At 36.4% G+C, this 20,754-nt stretch overlaps 1 protein-coding gene across 1 annotated transcript in view; it reads right to left on the reverse strand.

The window, feature by feature from the left end:
- Positions 1-20,754, reverse strand: part of DNAH7 (dynein axonemal heavy chain 7) — a 224,376-nt gene that overhangs the window by 115,918 nt on the left and 87,704 nt on the right. Inside the window, exons 26-33 of the mRNA XM_058548598.1 lie at positions 18,795-18,897; positions 18,547-18,674; positions 13,179-13,391; positions 10,502-10,600; positions 6,046-6,294; positions 3,257-3,406; positions 507-689; positions 10-186 (exon numbers count right to left, since the gene is read on the reverse strand). Of these exons, the coding sequence (XP_058404581.1) occupies positions 10-186; positions 507-689; positions 3,257-3,406; positions 6,046-6,294; positions 10,502-10,600; positions 13,179-13,391; positions 18,547-18,674; positions 18,795-18,897 (1,302 nt within the window). The remainder of the gene's footprint in view (positions 1-9; positions 187-506; positions 690-3,256; positions 3,407-6,045; positions 6,295-10,501; positions 10,601-13,178; positions 13,392-18,546; positions 18,675-18,794; positions 18,898-20,754) is intronic.

Below are 20,754 nucleotides of genomic sequence, written 5' to 3' on the forward strand. Positions count from 1 at the left end.
CCTTCTTACCTTTGTATGCTTTCTAATAAATTCGACAGAAACAGGGACAAATCTGTCAAATAAGCCTATTATAAATTCCTTCTGAATAACACTGACCACAGCAGGTAAAAGATTTATCCAAGACAGCATCAGTGGTCTCCAGCCTAACATGTGAGGCTCCATGTAAATCATACCACATCTGGAAACCTGGGAAAATAAGAACTGTTTACCATCAAAGGTAACGCTTATAAAAGAAATATGACTGGTACATCTGTTTCTTACAACCTTCAGAAAACCCTGGGAAAAAAAGCTTAATTTTATATTAAATGGTCCCAGACAAAGAGGAAGAAAACCCCTACTCTTAAATTTGTCAAGTATGTCCACAGATATGTCTGCTCTTGGAGAATCACAGGTTGCTCTTAAAGTGAATTCTACCAATACTTGTCATTTAAAGACAAAGTTACTAAGTAATAACAGCATTTATAACACTTCAAATTTATAAGCAGATGCCAAAAAGGAGAACTTACAGTGGCGGGAGAAGCAACTTCCAAATCCATTGGTTCAAAAATAAGATTCATTTGTGGTGACATCTGAATAATCTCCCCGCTCATCAGACACAGCTTTTTGTTGTCATCCAGCACTGTATTCATGTTCTCAATCCACACTGCATCTACCGGTCCATCGAAAATCAACCATTTCCTATCGGGCGTCTGGTTTATGCATATGGTGAATAAAGGGCAAAAATGTAATAATGATAATGTAAGGAAACTGTTCAATAATATTATTTCAAAATTTAAAAATGTAACTCCTAAAATCAATTTCATCATGAAAATGTAAAGGCACCTTTTGAATAAAGTGTATATATATGTATACATACAAGTGTATATAGGTGTGTATATATATATATCTTGTCACTAAAGAAGCCTACATATGCCATGAACAAGACAGAAATATAACATCTTTTCTTAAGATTCCATCTTTCCCAATGTTTCTGAACTCACATATGTTTTAGAAAGTAATTTGAGTAGAAAAATAACAGAATTTTCATTTGGATAATCTGACTCCGTAGAGTATGTGTTCATACAGATCAATTACTCTTGTGTGCTAAGTCAAAATTGTTCTTCCCCCTACTGAGTGAACTCACATGTCACACACATACCCCTTGGGCTGAACTGTCCCATGGTGGTAGAGAACAATTAATATCAATGTAACATTCACAGTCACATGATGACAAATCTGAAAATATTTACTCATTGTCTGGAATACAGTAAATTGAGACAAATATTTAAAGAGAGGCCAGGCATTAACGGGAGAGTGCAAAAGCTGAGTCTCCTTTCCAGATCCTTATGAATCAGCTTTTTGTGCACACGATGATACCTTGGTTCACCTTCAGCAAACATAAATTTGAGTTGAAGTGGTGACGGATTTGAATCCATCTTAACATATTCTTGGTCCCTGTGGCCAACTGCATTAATCTACGAGACATGGGCCTGTCACGGGCTCAGGCCACCCCACACTCACACCCAGAGGCCAGCTCTGGCCGTGCTCAGGAAGCAAGGAAGAGCCCGCACCTCGGAGAGCACCTCGAGATCAACTTTCCCTCGCGAATTTGGCTTCCTGTGCCTGTTCATCTTCTCTCTGGGAAACACTGCCATGTAATGCGAGATGCTGGCCTTTGCAGACTGAAGGGCCTCCCTTTTAATTTGGCTCTACTACTTACCCACTGTGTGACTTTGGTCAGCTACCTAACCTCCCTGAGACTCAGTGTTTATGGGGCATAGCTTCCTGGAAAATGTAACGTAAGCTATGTAACTGAGTATAACGTGGGTGATATCTCATGATTATTTCTGTATAAATAATGTAACTGCATACATTCTCTAGAGACTTCATATCTTCATCTGGGCCAAAGTGCATCCACTGCGGCAAGAGAGGACCAGAGAAGTTACATGAACGGTCCCAGACCTCTCTCTGCCTCCCCTGTGCCTTGTGATGACTTATATCCTCGAAATGACTAGTAAAGCCTGACACTGGGCAGGATCTCTGCCCCCTGAGAGCCAACCCTTATGTGACTCATGGCCCTAGGTCCTTCAGCCACTAAGAGCAGAGCTGAGATTTGATGCTTTTCTATTATTACACTGACTCATGAGTCCTGATGAGTCCTTAATTGGGTAAAGAGCACCAAACTTAGGAGGTATAGTAATCAGAATAAAGAAAACATTTATTTAAAAAAAGATTTAATAGGGGCCAGCCCAGTGGCGCAGCAGTTAAGTGCGTGCGCTCTGCTGCGCCGGCCCGGGGTTCGCAGGTTCGGATCCCAGGCGCACACCAACACACCGCTTGCTAAGCCATGCTGTGGCAGCGTCCCATATAAAGTGGAGGAGGGTGGGCACGGATGTTGGCCCAGGGCCAATCTTCCTCAAGAAAAAAGGGGAGGATTGGCATCGGATGTTAGCTCAGGGCTAGTCCTCCTCACAAAAAAATTAAAAATAAAAAAAGATTTAATAAATAAATTCAATGTCTCTACCTTGGCCCCTTTTCCTTTAAGAGTAGCCTTAGCAAGCTGTCTCCCGAAGGACCACACTCTATGGAGAGCCTGCTAACACACGGCAACCAAGTTAACATCTACTGGTCTGTGGACGCTTTTTGTAAGAGTGAGCAGCAGCCGCTCAGTAGAACAAGCAGAATAAGCCAGAAGGAGGTGAGTACTCGCTCCCATTCACAGCAATCAGCAGCTGGCACATCCCTGACCTCTTCTGCTTTCCACAGGCAGCCCCTCTTCCTAACACACTAGGTGGAAAGTGTTGGAATTTTAAGACATCGTTTTGCAAAAGTCTGCGATGTCTTCTCTAAGCACCGGTGGAGTATATCTGACAGAGGCAGCAGCCCAAAGGGTGGGCAAAGGAAGAACATTACTGAAGGAGCAAAAGGATCACATTTTATTCAGAGGCTCTCCTTCCTGGATCATTTAGCCTGAAAAAAGAGAACCAGAAATACTTCCCCTGTCTTTTCTTCTCCTGCCCTCTCTTCTGTAGACACCAGAGCAAAGGGGCTTGCCATCTTTGGCATTTTTGGAGATGCTAACAATAGCATCTGGCATCTTTGGAGATGCTGACAATGTTCCTCGCAGAAACACTGCCAGACTATCCAGTAATGTGTTTTAAATAAATATCTTGAATTATAAATATAAATGTTTGAAACAACAGAAAAAAATCAGAAACTAGTCAGAAGGAAATATCACAGCCTTCCTAAATACTCATGGAAAAGTGCTAGTACTCACCACTGAAGAAGCAAACGCTCTAAAGCTGACAGCGAGGATGCCATCGGACCACTCGTGGGACACCAAATCAAACTGCCCATACAGCTGACCCATGGTGACAGACTTAGGGTTTAAAACAGTAATTTGAACCTTGTTTTCTTCCATTAACCCCTGAAGGGAAAAAAAAAATCAATTATTTATTTAGTTAGAAGAATACTGTCTTTATTCATAGAAAACATGATTGTGTATGTAGAAAAAACTAAAGACTCTATAAAGAAACTACCAGAAGTAAGGAGTGCATTAAACAAGGTTCCAGCATACAAGGTCAATGTATAAAAATCGATTGTATTTTTTATATAATGCCAACAAACAACTTAAAAATAAAATTTAAAAAATACTATCTATAATGGTATTTAAAAACTCATAAATTACTTAGGAATAAATTAGCAAATGTTGTGCAAGATCTATAAATCTAAAACTATAAAACGAGAGTTGGCAAATTCTTTTTGTAAAGGGTCAGATAGTAAATATTACAGGCTTTGCAGACTACATATGCTCTGTCACATATTCTTCTCTGTTTTTATTTCTTTTCTTTTTTTTTTTTTTTACAAACCTGAAAAAATGTTAACACTATTCTAAGCTCATTGACATTACGAAAATAGGCTTCAGGCCAAATTTGGCCTATGGGCTATAATTGGCTGACTCTTCCTACAAAATATTTTCTGAGAGAAAATTAAAAGATCTAAATATTGGGAAGTGAGTACCGTTCTCACAGAGTGGAAAAGTTAATATTGGTAAGTTGTCAGTTTCGACCAGAACCTTGAAAGCTAGTGTAGGGCCCCATACAAAAGATGTTAATACCCTTGGGGCATAGGCTTTTTTATGCTTTTAATTAATAAACTTTATTTCTTTAGAGTAGCTTTAGGTTTAAGAAAAATTGAGCAGAAAGTACAGAGATTCACATATATTCTCTCTGCCTTCTGCCCCCCACACACATTTTCCCCTATTACTAAAGCCTTGCATTGGTGTGGTACATGGTTATGATTGATGAACTGAGAGTGACAAATTATTATTAACTAAAGTCCACGGTTTACGTTAGGGTTCACTCTTTGTGTTGTACATGCTATGGGTTTTGCCAAATGCATAATGTCATGTATCCACCACTACAGTATCACACAGAAGAGATTCACTGCCCTAAAAATCCCCTGTGCTCTACCTATTCATAGTCATTTCTCTTTTATAGATAATAACATGGCAAGTTCAACTCTGCCCAACACTGCCTTCCACCTGTCACCCCTGGAGTTTAGGATACAAGCTGCCAAACTGAAGAAAAGATGTGGGAATAATAATATTAAGCAGTAAACAAGCTTGAAGTCAGGTCTTTGCTTTCTTCTCTGTGCCCAGGAAGGGGATGACAATGTGTCACCCTAAATTCAGAAGCATGGGAAAGCTCTATCCTCTTCTGAGGCAGGAAAAAATTGCTGCCACCGAAGCAAGGTTGTTGTCCCAAATGCAGCAAGGCTGGTGTGAAACTGTAGCTTGCACGCAGTGGCTATGGAGGCTTGCCTCTTTTCTATCACCACCATGTCGCTCTTAGAATTTCCTGGTAATGAACCATTTGGGGCTTTACAATTGGACCAGAATACATGCTCATATCTTCATCTTCTTTAACCTTTAGTGGCACCACATCTGGCTCTTTTAGAGACTTGTTTATTTTTTTATAGCAAAAACAATTAATCCATATAACAAACAACAAAACAGGAGAAATACAAACAAAAAAAAAAACCCCAAGAAAACAAAGGCAGGATGGCAGGAAGGCAGGAAGGGTAAAGGAAAGAGAAAGGAGGAGAAGAAAGGAAATAGCATGGATGTACAAAAGCAGAAGAAACAGAAACAAACAGCATACCAGTTTGTATACTAATAAATATAAAGGAATTTAAATTTCCCTATGAAAAGATAAAGACCATTGAACTGGAGAAAATAAAAGTCAACCATTTACTCTCTATAAAAAGTAAATCACAGTGATACCCAGAGTTACAATTAAAGACATAGGCAAATACATATGCAAGGAGAAAGCAGGGGTTGCAATATTGAAATTAGACACAGGGGAGCCAAGGCAAACAACAGAACAAGGACACAATTCTCTATTGGCTGAAGGGGAGACTCCGCAATGAAGACATAATGATCACAAATCCCATACAGGCTACAAACAGTAAAGTATGTGAAGCAAAAACTCTTTGAAATACAAGCAGAAGTAGACAGAAATGCAATACTTGTTGGAGAATTTAAAACAGCCTCACTCCTTTTGCATATCTAAGGAGACCAAACTGTGATGTGTAGGACAGGAATTTTGAATAATATAAGCGTCATTATTTATTATAAATATGTACATATGTGTGTATTATATAATACACACAAACATTTCAATTCAGTACCACTAGCAGCCAGTAACAGAAGTTTGCATTACAAATCTAACCACCCAGAAAATAAAAAATACTCTCCTAAAAGTATGAAAAGAAAACCCTCAGGTTTTTTCATGTTTTCAGACTTTTTTTCTACAATGAACATGTGGTACCTTTATAATTAAAAATTCAAAAAGAAGAAAAAAAAGATTAAGAGGCAAATCTGTGTCATACCCTTTATATGCTGAACTTCCTACTTGCTTCATATTACTTTTCTAATTTTATTTTCTCTTTGACTCATTTTTTTCATGATTTTTAAGTTGCTGCATTAAAGTATCTTTTAAAATGACCATATATTCTATCTTGCACAAAGCTGATTATAAATAAACGCATTAATATCACACTTACCTTTTCACATATATCATTTAGTGCTCCAGCTAAGACACGATATGCACTGGTTTTTCCTCCAAACGGTTCTCCAACAATCATAAAACCATGACGCACAATCATCATTTCGTATATTTGAAGAATCTTCTCAGAAAAGAATCTGGTCATTTGCAAATTCATGGAGTCACAGTTGTCTTTGATAGCTGCCAGCAAATCATTGTAATCTGGTTTCGGTAATTTCACCCCAGGAAACAAATCTGAAGTAATTCCCTGATGATAGATAGTTTGGAGATTTACATTATATATCTATAAATTCTCTCTCTCTCTCTCTCTCTCTATATATATATATATAAATACATATACACACATATACATATATACACACGCACATATAAGCATAATAAAATTTCTCTCATTCTCATGATTAATACTAAAGGAAATAGAGCCATTAAATAATAGTTCAACAGTATTCTTAACACCTTTATAGAGGTATTATTGACATACAAAAAACTGCATATATTTAAAATGTTCAATTTGATAAGTGAAACCATCACCACAATCAAAATAATCAACATATCCACCACTCCCAAAAGTTTCCTTGTGACCTTTTGTAATCTTCCTTCCTTCTCTCTTTGCTGCCTCCTACCTCCATCCCCAGGCACCACTGATCTGCTTTCTGTTACTATTTTTATTTGCATTGTCTAGAATTTAATATAGATGAAATTACACATTACATTTACTACTATTTTTGGTCTGGCTTTTTTCATTTAGCATAAAGATTTGGAAATTCACACATGTCATAGCATGTACAATAGTTCATTCCTTTTTATTGCTGAAGAGTATTCCACTGTATTGAAGTGCCACAGTTTTTACACCCATTCCGCTGTTGTAGACATTTTCATTGTTTCCAGTTTGGGGCTATTACAGATAAAGCTGCTATAAACATTTGTGTACAAGTCTTTGTACAGACAAATACTTTCATTTGTCTTGGGTAAATACCGAGGAGTGGAGCACTTGGATAATATGGCGGGCGTGTGTTTAACATTTTAAGATACTGCCTGTTTTCCAAAGTGGTTGTACTATTTTACATTCTCCCCAGCAGTATATGAGAGTTCCAATATTTGGCATGATCAGTCTTTTTAATTTTAGTCATACTCATGGGTGTGTAACAGTATCTTATTGTGGCTTCAATTTGTATTTCCCCATGACTAACATCTTTGTATGTGCTTATTTGTCATATACATATCTTCTTTAGTGAAGTGCCTGTTCAAATCTTTTGCCCATTTTTAATTGGTTTATTTTCTTAATAAGTTTTGACCATTCTTTAAATATTCTGGATACAAGTCATTCATCATATATCTAATTTACAAATATTTTTCCCTAATCTGTAGCTTGTCTTTCATTCTCCTAACAGTGTCTTTCAAAGAGCAAGCATTTTTAATTTTGATAAGTCCAATTTACCAATTTATTATTTTATGCATTGTGCTTTTGGTGTTGTACTTAAGAAATTTTGCCTAACCCAAAGTCACAAAGGCTTTCTCCTGTTTTCCTCTAGAAATTTTATAGTTTTACATATAGTCTTACAATATTTTTAAGGTAAAAAGTTAGAGGATGAACACCGTCTGATTTCAAAGCTTATTATTTCAAAGTGTCATATTGGTATAAAGATAGACAAATATAACAATGGAACAGAATAGGGAGTCCAGAAATAGACCCACACACCTGTGAACAATTGATTTTCAACAAAGGCACAAAGGTAATTCAGCAGAGACAAGATAGAAAGTCTTCAACAAATGATGCTAGAATACCTGGATTTGCAAAAACAATAAACTTCAAGCCATATCTCATGCCATATACAAAAATCAGTTCAAGCACTTTAATCATTATAGTGGGTAGTATTTTAATCAGCTTAGTGTCCCTCAAAAATTCATGTCTACCCAGAACCTCAGAATGTGACCTTATTTGGAAGTAGGATCTCTGCAGATGTAATTAGATAAGTTAAGATGAGGTCCTACTGGGCCCTATATCCAATGATTGGTGTCTATAATAGAAAGGACAGGCAGATTCATACACAAAGACACAGAGGGAAGAAGGCTGGGTAACGATGGAGTCAGAGATTGGATAGATGCCAGGCCAAGCCAGGGAACATCAAGGATTACCAGGAGCCACCAGAAGCTAAGAAGAGGCAAGGAAGGATTCTTTCCTAGAGCCTTTAGAAGGAAGGCTGATTTCAGACTTCTATCCTCCAGAACTGTGAGAGGATAAATGTCTGTTGTCTTAAGCCACCTAGTTCATGGTACTTTGTTATGGTAGCTCTAGGAAACTAATATAATTATATAATGTATGATTGGAAAAAATTACAATTCCCCTTCTAGTATATATGAATAGATAAAGTTCATAGTAGGGTCTAATAAACATTCCTTTATAAACTGCTAAGGCTATTTTATAAGTATTAAAGCAACTTATATGAGAAATATGACTATATCTTTTTACTCTGAAGGTAAAAGTGGAAATCCAGAAGTGCTTACAGTGGAAGCATACATTCAAGCTATACTTTAGCATTTACGAATTACTAGTTTAATTACCCTAAATTTAACTCTTTAAATGCTTTTACGGAGAAACTGATCCCAGTTTATCAGAGCAGTAAGTTTCCTTGGGGCAAAGAAGAGACGGCAACTCAGCAGAGTGGTTAAGACACTGCAGCTTGACTGCGTGGCGGGAATCCCCACTCCCTCATGCACTAGCCATAAATACCAGTTACTTATCATCTCTGTGCCTCGGTTACATCATCTGTAGAATAGGGGTAATGGCAGCAACTGCCCCATAGGGTCATTAAGAGCATTAAATTAATTACTATTGGAAAACTCTTAGAATAGTGGCTGATCCATAGTAAGTATATAGTGTTTGCTAAATAAACAAAAATATCTTCTCAGATTGTTTATGCTTGACCCTGAAAGAAGCAGACAACTCCTGAAGATATTTGGTATTCAGTGGCACTCAACCAAGACCAGTACTCCTCATGCTCCAGTCAGGTAGTGAGTTGAAAATAAGTGGAGGTGTCCTTCTGGTCATCACAATGGGGAGGTCTGTAGGGGCGGGAGGTGGGGATGCCAAATGTTCTGCAACGCATGGGACAGTCTCCCGCAACAAGGGATTGTCCCATTTGAAAATGCCAACCATGTTCCATTTGTGAAATACTGCCCCATAGATTTTCACTGAATGAATACGCAAGTGCATGAGAATACATCTAGTGAGGTATATTTCTACTTTATGAAAATAAATACAGCTTTACTCCTGGAAAATCTGTACAGCGTACTAGTACTAAAGAAACTGAGGGAAAACTTCAGGAAGAAAATCTGAACCCTTTCCTTGTAGATTTGCTTTATAAAATATTTGCACTGGGGCCGGCCCGGTGGCGCAAGCGGTTGGGTGCGTGCGCTCCGCTGCGGCGGCCCGGGGTTCACTGGTTCGGATCCCAGGCGCGCACCGACGCACTGCTTTGGCAAGCCATGCTGTGGCGGCGACCCATATAAAGTGGAGGAGGATGGGCACAGATGTTAGCCCAGGGCCGTCTTCCTCGGCAAAAAAAGAGGAGGATTGGCAGATGTTAGCACAGGGCTGATCTTCTCACAAAAAAAAAAAAAAAAATTTGCACTGCCAGCTCTAAGTACTAAGGAAAGCTCTTTTCAGACAGATGAAACATGGTTGCTCTGAACAGCTGACAACACCAACCACACTACAGGGGCAGCGTCACTGCCCCCTCCCCACAACAGCCATAACGACCTCAGCCTTTACACTCTAGAGGCTAGCTGCCTGGCTCCAAGGCAGCCCAAGTCTGCCCAACATCTAACATTTGTCAGGAGCCCTCAGCCCCCCGAATTTCTTCCACCTGAGATGGGGAAAAGGAAAAGAATGACATCAAATGATAATAGGCAAATTTTAGAACCATCATTCGAATCCTTCTCAATTACTCATAGCCTACTCTTTAAAATATAACAAAATTATTAAGCTTAGTTCTTATCTTAAATTATCTTGAAAAAACAATTTCATAAAAGCCATTGCATTCTTTTAAAGAAATTAAGCTTATTTTTTTATTTCTTCAATCATTAATTTAACAGACATTTACCAAGTACCTATTCTGTGCAAGGGACTCAGTGGTGTGGTAGATTAATTTCCTTCACGGAGCCTAGAGTCTAGTGCAATTTATAGGCAAACATATTTTGTAACTTTTGTGTGCTCATTATATCCTGCAGTAAAAAAAAAAGTACTATTTAAAAATCCCAAGTTGTTGAAAGTCATCCAAAGCAACAAGGCTAACTAAACACACTTCAAATAAAACATGGAATGATCTATGTTTCTCTGTGCCGTACCACTGTTTTCTGTAGTAGAAGTTTCTCGTAGGGAGTTGCAAACTTGGACATTTGATAAATACACTATTATAAGAGTTTTGATAAATTGGAATAATAAATGTTCTTACCTCAAAGAGTGGTAAATCATGAGACAAAAATTTTGGCAGATTTACATCAATAATAGATCTAAGCAGCAAGATTTCTTCATTTTCATTTGGATATTTCAGCTGAAAGAGAATACACTCATGATGAAATCTGCATCTGCTAACTGCACCCCTTCATGTTCACACACACAAGCATACAGGCCCCAGAGGCAATTTAAACTCACGCAAAATTGTTGTTCTTATCTATTTTCATATAATTGGGTTGTTATTAATTTTAGAAACTGCCATTTGTACTTGCTGAATTTTCTACTAGTTTATAATAAAAACCTAGGTTGAACTAACTACCTTTTCACAGATGCTCTGGATAAAAAGCTATTGGCCATGACTCCAATATAGTTTGGGAGCTGCCATTGCCTATATATTGGGTAGGAGCTTGCTTATGCATTCAAGATGAGCAACGGGCTGGTTAAGTGAAAATAACTATTAAAAGCAGGCAATCATTTTTAAACATGCATTTAAATTTAAAACATATAAACATTTGCTCATTTGCCCATATTTTGAAGCCAAGGCCTTTCTCTGGGTGTAGAGTTCTGCGCCATTTTCCTTGCAAAAAACACATCAATAATGTATCATCTGCTCTGCTCCATCGTGTTGTGTTCTGGTTTGTTTTGTTTTTTAAAGAGGGTCATGCTCTTCAAAGATACTTGTGAGATATTCTAAGTGTAGCATCATTATCAGTATTTTAGGGTTTTTTCAGTCTTATATACTTTTCTTATCCATACCTAATTCAAAGTCAAATTTTTAGCATTTCATCTTTATGGAATCTTTCTTAAACAGTGAATTTAATTTTCATAAAAACAAAACTCTTCTTCTTTTCATGCTTATACATCATCAGTTTCCTCAACATTTGATTGAATGACATAATAACAGTAACATGTCCAACTGGCTTCAGAAAGTTTCAGGAACAAGCAAACTGACCCGGGGTAAGGAACACAGTTCATCTGGTAGAAGCCAAAGGGGGAGGGCAGAGCAGTGCGCTGCCTGCTGGCTGTGGGCTCAGTACGGGCGTGTGTTAGCATGGTCCACAGACAGAGTGGAGAGGGCTGGTTAACGCACTAAGTCACTTAAGTAGATGGTGTTCAGGAAATTCATACTAAATTCCAAAACACCTGTGGTATGCCCCCCAAAAATCTCATTGAACTCTGAACTTGTTGCTTTTGCCCATAACAAGGTTCACATAATTCACAAAAATCTGAACCCAGTGTTATTTCTCCCAACTTTAATATTTTACTTAACATCTCACTCCAAAGTTTCATTTATCATGCATTTAATTTTCCAGAACCTTCTTTTTTTTTTTCTCTAGAATCTCTCTGCCTAATAAATTCCATGTTCCGACTTATCTGGTTTTAACTTTACAAAGTCGGTGATGCCTGGCAGTCAAGTTCGACTGTCTCTGACTCTCCAGAGCTCCCAACGCCAAAGCCAGTCCTGTTCATATGGACTTTGTCTTTGGATCAATCTAACCACACACAAATTATGAAGTGTCAATCTGTTTTGTTATTTGAGAGGCTATTATTTTAAAGCAAATTTATAAATTGTTTATTAATATAATAGAAACAAACTTCAAAATATTCAAGCCAACACATTCAACAATTCTAAATGAGCTTTTGACAAAGAATGACAGGATTCATTTGCAGGATTCATTTGCTGCGTAACTTTAACAGCTCAATTCTATAGTCAAGATGTCAGTGATGACATACACGAGGACAATGCATTATCTTTCCCATTATCTGACCACAATGTAATCATAACATGCCAGATTAATACAAATTGTTGCTTCTAGTTGCATTTGTTTATTGCAAAACAAAATGACTTGAAGTTATGTTAAGCTAATATGAAATAGAATATCACCACTATATATCAGAATTCTTGATAACATTATTATAGAAGATAAAAATGCATGCCATTGTTCTTAATCATGTAGGATGTATTTTAAAATCTTTATCTTCTACAAATCATTAACATGAAAGTTTTATAAACTTCAAGGTCACTTTTTGCATTTTGCTGTTAACTGTATCCTATCTTGCTTGCTTTCATAAAGAACTAATATACAGTTATATTTCACGGTTCCATAAAATATTTCCAATGAAAAGTTACCCAAGTCTTCAAATATTTGGATTTTCATCTATATGGTTATGATTTATGCTATTTTAAAATGCAAACATTATATTGCAAATCTATTACTGCTAGTCTACAGCTGGCTGCAATTGTGTAATTATATTAAGTGATAATGTTTAGGGACTTTTGTAAATTTAAATTTTTGTAAATTTATTAATTATACATTATTTCCTTTAAAGCTATTCATGTTCATATAAACTGAAAGCCTTCAAAATATTTCTCAGCAGCAAAAAATTTTATTCCTTCGTAGTATCTAGTTTCATATATTTAAAATTATGGAACAGAACTCAAATCACTAATAATTATACGTGTAAAGTTACAAAACATAAAATTTCCTTTTTCACATGTGCAAAATAATCTTTTTTAGTACAATAATTTTTTCAATTTTCAATTTTTTTCAATTTTAGTAACTGAATTTTTTTCAGTTGATGAAACCAACAAGTTATTGGAACTCTGTGAAGACACATGGTCCTGAGATTTACAAATGGGAAATTTATGAGCAAGAAACACTTGAGTTCTCTACCTTTAGATTCCCAGCAGCCGTAAGCACTGATTTCACGGCTCTCATTCCATAGTCATAGTGATGCTGAGATGACAATTGCTCTGAACACAAGCGATATGTAGCCACAATTTTTACTGACAGTGGCCGAGCTGTGACAAACCCACAGGAGTACAGGACTATTTCGGCAATCATGGCGTAGTCAGGCACCATCATTGCTACCGTCCGGAAGAGAGCCTATAGGAGTGGAGAAAAGGTGCTTTTAAGAAGACCATCATAAAGATAACTCTTCATTTCATGCATGTTACAACTTTATACCTTTTCTGCAATAATATTAAATTATAATGTCCAAATCATATAAACACTTAATTAAAAAATTTGTCTCTTGTTATTGTTATATAATAAATATATGATTAACTTTTTGTATATTTTTCCTTAAATTATGTTTTAAGAACCCTTTCAAATTTCTATCATACTTAGATCTTTGGTAGATTATTAATTCACATAAATGTTAAGAGTCAATTATATTCTGTTCTTCCTGGGAAGCAACACGTTATAGGAAAAAAGCACCAGACTGCTAGGATGTCCAAAAGCTGGGTCTCTCGTCTGGACTAGTGTGGGAGACTGGCCTTCAACGGAGGCTCTCTGGGGATCTAAGTAGCTGTCTGATTTGGGGTTAATCAGGTAACCCCTAATAACAAGGCTTAACCCTTTTGAGTCTGCAGTCACCAGGTCAGTCTTTCACTAAGCAAAATAAAGGAAAAAAACTAGAAATGAGACATGCATAATAATTATTAGAGATAAATCAATTTTCCAAGTTATAAAGATACTATTTTCTCATAGTGTTTTAAATATTGTGAGATAAATAAATGTCATGTGATGGTAAGTAAATAGAAAACTGAATAGATTTTAAAACAATAAATAAGAAAATTTAAGTTAGAAGGTTGTGTGTGTCAGGACATACTTCAATAGCTCATGTATTAAAACATGACATTCTTGTACTAAAGAGAGAAAACAACAATATTCTAGAAAAATGACAACTGTATTCAGATAGTGAATGACAATTGTAGTGAATGACAATTGTATTCAGATATTTTATAAATACCTTCTGGGAATTAGTTGAATTACCAAAAACACAAGGCAGATAGAAAATAAGAACATCTTGCTTAAGTGATCTGTTATGACTCTTCCAAGTTGAGAACAAATAAAAGATTCACATCACGTAAGATCCTTCCAACGTATTATGTTAATTACTAGCCAAAGGCCTTAGTACTGCTATTTTATCAATAAGGTTACCATTAAAGAAAGGAAGGAATAAAATGTTACAAATATATAGCTTGAGCAAATAATTTGGAAAAGAGAAGCTTAAGCGAGTGTTCTAACCACTGCATACTTGAGGAAAAAAGAATGCAAGGGAATTACTATACAAATGATACCACTTTTAAAGGGTAGGCTCTCAACAGTTTTTTTTTTTTAATGAATAAAAGAGAGAATAAGTGAATTAACAAATCAGTCAGTCGGCCAATGACTATGCTAGGGTGATACAGTCTTTCCACAATAGTACAAATTTCTACTAGTTTGGAGTCAACATCCAGGTCTGCGTGTTGTAGGTTTCCCTCTGACCGTCCTATTTACATTCTCTCAGCACTATTAGCAATATGTCTGTGTGACACCATGAAACAGACATTGGTGGCCAGGAGAAGAAAAAATAGAGCAAGGTAAACCAGTTTCAAGAGGTTATCATAATGTTCCATTTAATAGGAGTCCTTCACCAAAAATTTAACAGCGATTCTTATATCACAGAGAAAAGCATCCTGATCAAAATATTTTTTTAGACCTAAACTATTATAGTGGTGGATGTTCTAATTTAAAGGTTCTCAAACAAAGTAGATGACATACTGATATGATATGGTTTGATTTGGGATGTGTCAGAAAGAATTTGTTAGTAATAGCAATAAGTTTAAAGATAATTTAGTGCTATTTAGAAAAAATTAAATTGGATTCTAGCTTACCCAATAACACACTTTCTTGAGTGTAAAAGAGTGGGGTTATAGATCCAGGAAACATGCAGGGCTTGAATAAATTCCCGTACATGTAATCCATGTGAGCATTACCCTCCATGTACACATACTTCCTAGAGTATGCTTTCAAAGGACTGTATATTGGTACAAAAAAAAAAAATCCTCAAGCAATAACTTCTTACTGTTTCTTTCCAAAGGACTAGAAATAGATTTCATAAATATTGTGACCTGTTCAGGAATGAGCTACGTTTTAGTTGAATGAAATGGAGGATTCAGGATCTACTTCACATTTTTTCCCCCATACTGCTGGGGTGTTTCATGCTACATACTCTCTGGAAAGTTATGGATCAAGTTATTGGCCTTGTGACATTAGAAGATCTAGAATATGCCTATTTTACCATGGCTTCTAATACTTAACTAGTCTGAAACAATTATTGAGTATTGATTCTTTAGAATAGTTTCAATATAAAATACAGCTTCTCTAAAGTAGAGATGTGTTTAAGAAATTGCTCTATTATGCAGATTTTATCCAGAACAGGACGTCAAAATGGGACTCTTTCTGCATGATATGATAAACACCAGTTACAAAAGTATGCCCAATATGCAAAATTTACAAAGGAAATGTACACAATTCTGCAAACTTCTCACTTACTGGTAGATCGTAAAATATTTGAGAGAGTAAGGAAGGCGGGAGGATTTGTGAAAAGATTTCCATTGTGAGTTCCCACAACCTCCCACTCATCGCCCCCAAGTTCAGTGAGAGCTTGATGGGTATCCTCATATTTGGGGAGGTAGAGATTGGTGCCTGACTCATGTCTGGTAAAGAAAAGCGGCCTATGGTAGAAGGATCAATGTGGCCTTCATACCCAGAGTTTGTTGGCACAAAGGATGCAAGAGATGCACATGCAAGAGAGAGCCAAGCCAGAGTCACTTTAATTCCTACCCAAGATACCCCCTGGCAAAGTGAGAGCTCTCCAACAGTGAAGTCTACATGGAATCACCCACCAGAGACCCAGGCAGAGAGGAGGGAGTGACAACTGGAGAAGCAGAATCCATCATCCAAGTCTCAGGAGTTGCCGGTGGAGAGACCTAACAGAGGAGTCCCCGAGAACCCACGGACATGAGCAGGATAGAAAGATTCAGCTGTAAACCTCTGCCAGGTCAAGGGGCTTCACCCAGAAGGTCACATCTGAACTGTATGTATGTTTAGTAGTTCACTGCTAGCTTAAAAGATGAGTATGAATTTGTCAGGCAGGAAAAGCGGTGATTTAGCAAGAGTGCTCAGAAGGCAGTAAACAGCACGTGCAAAGGCATGGGACCTTCAGGGGCTAGTGAGGCCCGGGGTCACAGACAGAAGCAGGGAGACAGCAGTACAGATGCAGTTACAGGTCCTAATGCAAAGGCTCTTGTAGATCAGGCCAAGAAATCTGAACCTTTTTCTGTAGGCAAAAAGGAGCCCAGCAGTTTCTTAAGTCTGGAAATTATAGGATTAGATTTCTTCCGATGACACTGGTAGCATTATAATGGGGAATTCACCATAGAGAATTTCAGTAGTGATGAGATTGGTGACAAGGGAGCAGTTGCAATAAGACATGCAAGAGAAGAATGAAGAGGGGTGGAAGCGATGCGTGGCAGGGGGACTGGACGGGAGCAGCAGGAATTATAAGACTGGTGACATAGGATCCCTGCTTTTGGTGACTGGCTGACCGACCAGGAGAAGAAGAGGGAAGCTTCAAGGTTGACTCTGAAGACTGATAACAACACTCTCGGGCCCTCAGCAGACTTTTTTTTTTAGGAATACGTATCTCTTTCATTGCAGACTAAGGCATTTTTTCAAAATTGTTAGGTATTTCCATATATACTTGAAAACAGATGTTCTGTGGCAGCTCTAACCAAGAAGACTGAACAACAGGAGGAACAACAAAAACAGCTAACAAAATTTGAGAGCAGCTTTTGGCCTAAAGTAGAAGGAAAATACATTACCCCAAGAACCACAAGGTGAATATTTTGACACTGTTTCAACACGCACAGTAAGTAAAACCGTGGAAAAGTCTGCATAGGGCATTAACAGGCTCAACCAATAATGGTCCCAGCGTTTTATGACCAGCTACTCACAGATTTTTGCCTTTACAAATATTTATGTATGAGATTGATCCTACTGAATAAAAGAAAAACATGAGTGAATAAAAGAACTGCTACAAAAAGAGCTTTCTAAATGTAAATCGCAATGAAAAGTCACAACATGCTTCTTAGATAAAAGAGGATTTACCAGTTTTTATTTTTTAATCATACCTTCCTCCACTAAGGCAAAGTACTAAAACATCTCATCTAACATATAAAAATGCATGGAATGGAAATACAAAAATACTTGGCAGCAATTAGTCGAATCAAAAGTCTTTTTGGTGGAAAAGAAAAATTCCTCAACTAGCCTGAGAAGCTGTCAGTCTAAACATGTGGAGAGGGGAAGGAATGTAGGATTCAGAGGCAGAGGACTTCGTTTTGGATCCACAACTCCCACTGCATTATTCTTCAATATTGTTCTCTATGTGCTAGCCATAGGTATATAATTCACCAGAAAAGGATATGAAATGCCCAACAAAGATATGGGGAAAATGTTGGATTTCACCGATAATCCAAGTTTTTTTTGTTTTAAGTGAAGATTCTAGTCTATTCAATTAGCAAACTGTTTTGTTCTTTTTATAAAAAAAAAATTAGTGCTGGGTATTAATGTGAATTGAGAATTGACGTGGGATATAAATTGTTTCGACCTCTGTTGGAAGGCAATTTAGCAACACAGCTCTTGGTCCTATGACTCTACCTAAGGAAATATTTTAAAATAGAGAAAAGCCTTAAGTAAAAACTGCCCGTTGTAATATTATTTATAATGAAGGAAAACTAAAAGCAACCTAAATGTCCAACAGTAAGACACAGCTCAGTAAATTTATTTACAGTTTGAATTATGTTTATAAAGACAGGAAAATGCTTGTGTTATAATATTAACTTGAGAAAAACACCCAGTATACATAATTGTCTGATTTCAGCACTTAAAACTGGCATTGTAAAAGGCATTTAAAATTGAGGGCTACAAGATAGCAAGCAGTAGAATGAGTACCTTTTTTAGTATCTCCTATATTTTCTATAATTACCACTATTTTTAAAATATAAGTTTTGGAAACTGCATCTGGTTCATATATTTACTTCTTAAAGGTACTCAAAGCTTTAAAAAATATTTTCTAAAATAGCTGTCTAAAATAGAACATCTCAAAGCAAATATTTTGCATAAAATTCAAGGACAGCTTGTTCTTTCTTTTTATATATTAACTTTGTAAATTACAAAAAGGAAATAGATGATACAATTGCCCCTTCTGTACCTTCAGATTATCTGGCAGTTCTGATCGCCCGGCATATCCAGGGTTCATGGTAATAAAGACGGCGCACGTGGGGTCAAGTTTTAGTTCAGTTCCTTCAAACATCAGTATATCAGCACCTGCATTAATACCTGTGGGTAATCAAGAATTAAATGACTTAGCAGTTCCACATATAAATGTGACTTGTGCCATTCATTACCTCCCATATTTCTACTGTCTTCACATAATGCAAAGACAAATCAGCCCATTACCTCTTTGGATAGTAAGAATTTGTTGAGCAACCACAGACAGTACTTCCAAATCAATTCTGTTAAACTCATCAAAGCAAGCCCAGGCTCCACAAGATAGCAGTCCCTGCAAGAAAAGAGTAATGAAATTTTTCAATTTTATCTGATTGAATATTGCATTGAAATGTTGCATTTTCACCTCACCTTTTCAAGGATTTAATATCCTATCAAGGAAATTGCTTATTCACCTTTATCTTTAAAGACGGCTTATTTTTTATTACCAATTCACTATTCTGCATGAATAAAGAGTTCGATCAATTGGAAAATTTTCCAACTGATACACAAATTTTTTACTTTCAGATTTAGATGTATACCTGTAATTTCAAAGCTTTTCTTACTTTTTAATTACCAACTGATTTTATTTGGTTTTTCCATATGGACTCCATAGAAGGGATTGTGATAATCCTCTAAATAAAATGACTTCTGTTGCCAGTGAGACTACTTTGTGGTCTGAGCACCTTAATAGCCAATTAACATAGTTTGAGCCCCTGGTTTGCAATCCTAACTCACAGCTACCTCACAAATATGTGCCATTTGCTCATAAGGAAAAGCTGGGAAAGCAAGCTTGAATAGCTCAGTCCAGATGTACTTTTTTGCAAGATTAATTTAACAAATATTTATTGAATGCACATTCTGTAGATTGTATATGTACGTATGTGTGTTTCATTGAGACCTGGTATGTGCCAGGCATGATGCGTGGCACTTTGTATACATCTTTTGTGCAAGGAAACTAAAGCTATATCGTACAAGACGTTAAGTAATTAACACACGGCCGCACAGCTAATAGCTGCTGATCGTGAATTTGTACCCAGTCCAATCTACTGAACCACACTGGATTAAACAAGAACTCCATGCATGTCAAAGAATAGCATATTTTCATTATTTAGAGAAGACTCTGTCTATGACTTTGATCTCTAATACTCAATATAATAAAAGGATTAGAAAACACAGAGAACAGAATGTTTACGAAGCCACATATTCAGTTCACAGACTGTGAGGTTCTCAACGGAAAGCCCCATGTTTTTTTATTTTGTACCCCCATTATTCAGCATAGTCCTAACACAAAATGTCTGTATAATCAATAAATACTTATCAATAAGCAAATTTAATATTCTTAGTGTATGCATCTATATCAAAGAATTAAGAATATCATTATAGAGATTCAAAAATTGAGTAGTACATACCAGATTTTTCTTTAAACGTTTAGGAATATAATGGCTGTTCAAACTACATGTGGATCTTTTAGATTTGCTATTTCTTTCTTAAATAATTATTAGAACAATAATCATTACAGAACATGATTAAAATAGTAATTGGTCATTCAGATGTTTTCTTGATATTTTATTTATTGTAATTTTGACTTTTTTTTTTACTCTTATTCTACTTGTTTCAGCATCACAAATGTAGAGACTTTTTATATTCCACATCTGTTATAAAATGATCAGGCCTTCGTTCAGCCAGGAACAGTTTACTGTATGGGGTAGGATTGGTATATTCTTTTGCGTTAGTTTGGTTACTTTTCAAAATGTTAACTTTTTCTAGAGAAGTTTTGGAAAAGTCAGGTTACAGAATCTTTAAAATGTACTTTGAAAAATTATAGAAAAATAGAAATAAAACAAACAAATAAATAAATAGAACCCATAATCCCAAATGGATAATTTTCTGTTCAATTGTAGCACCTAACATTTTAAGGAATAACAGGCTGTAGCAACAAAGTGCTAAAATGACCAGATGTCCATGGGTTTATAAAGACTTTACATCTTTAATTCCCCCTCTTGCAATCTTACAAACTCATAAGAGGGAGAATTTGACTCAGAATAAGAAAAAGACAAAACAAGGATTTCAAGTTCACCAAAAAAGATTAACTAGAATGTGTCTACAAAGTGAATTATTGAATCATAACTTGCTAATAACAAGATGTACA

This window comes from Diceros bicornis, chromosome 10, assembly GCF_020826845.1.
Source record: "Diceros bicornis minor isolate mBicDic1 chromosome 10, mDicBic1.mat.cur, whole genome shotgun sequence".
Classification (NCBI taxonomy): domain Eukaryota; kingdom Metazoa; phylum Chordata; class Mammalia; order Perissodactyla; family Rhinocerotidae; genus Diceros; species Diceros bicornis.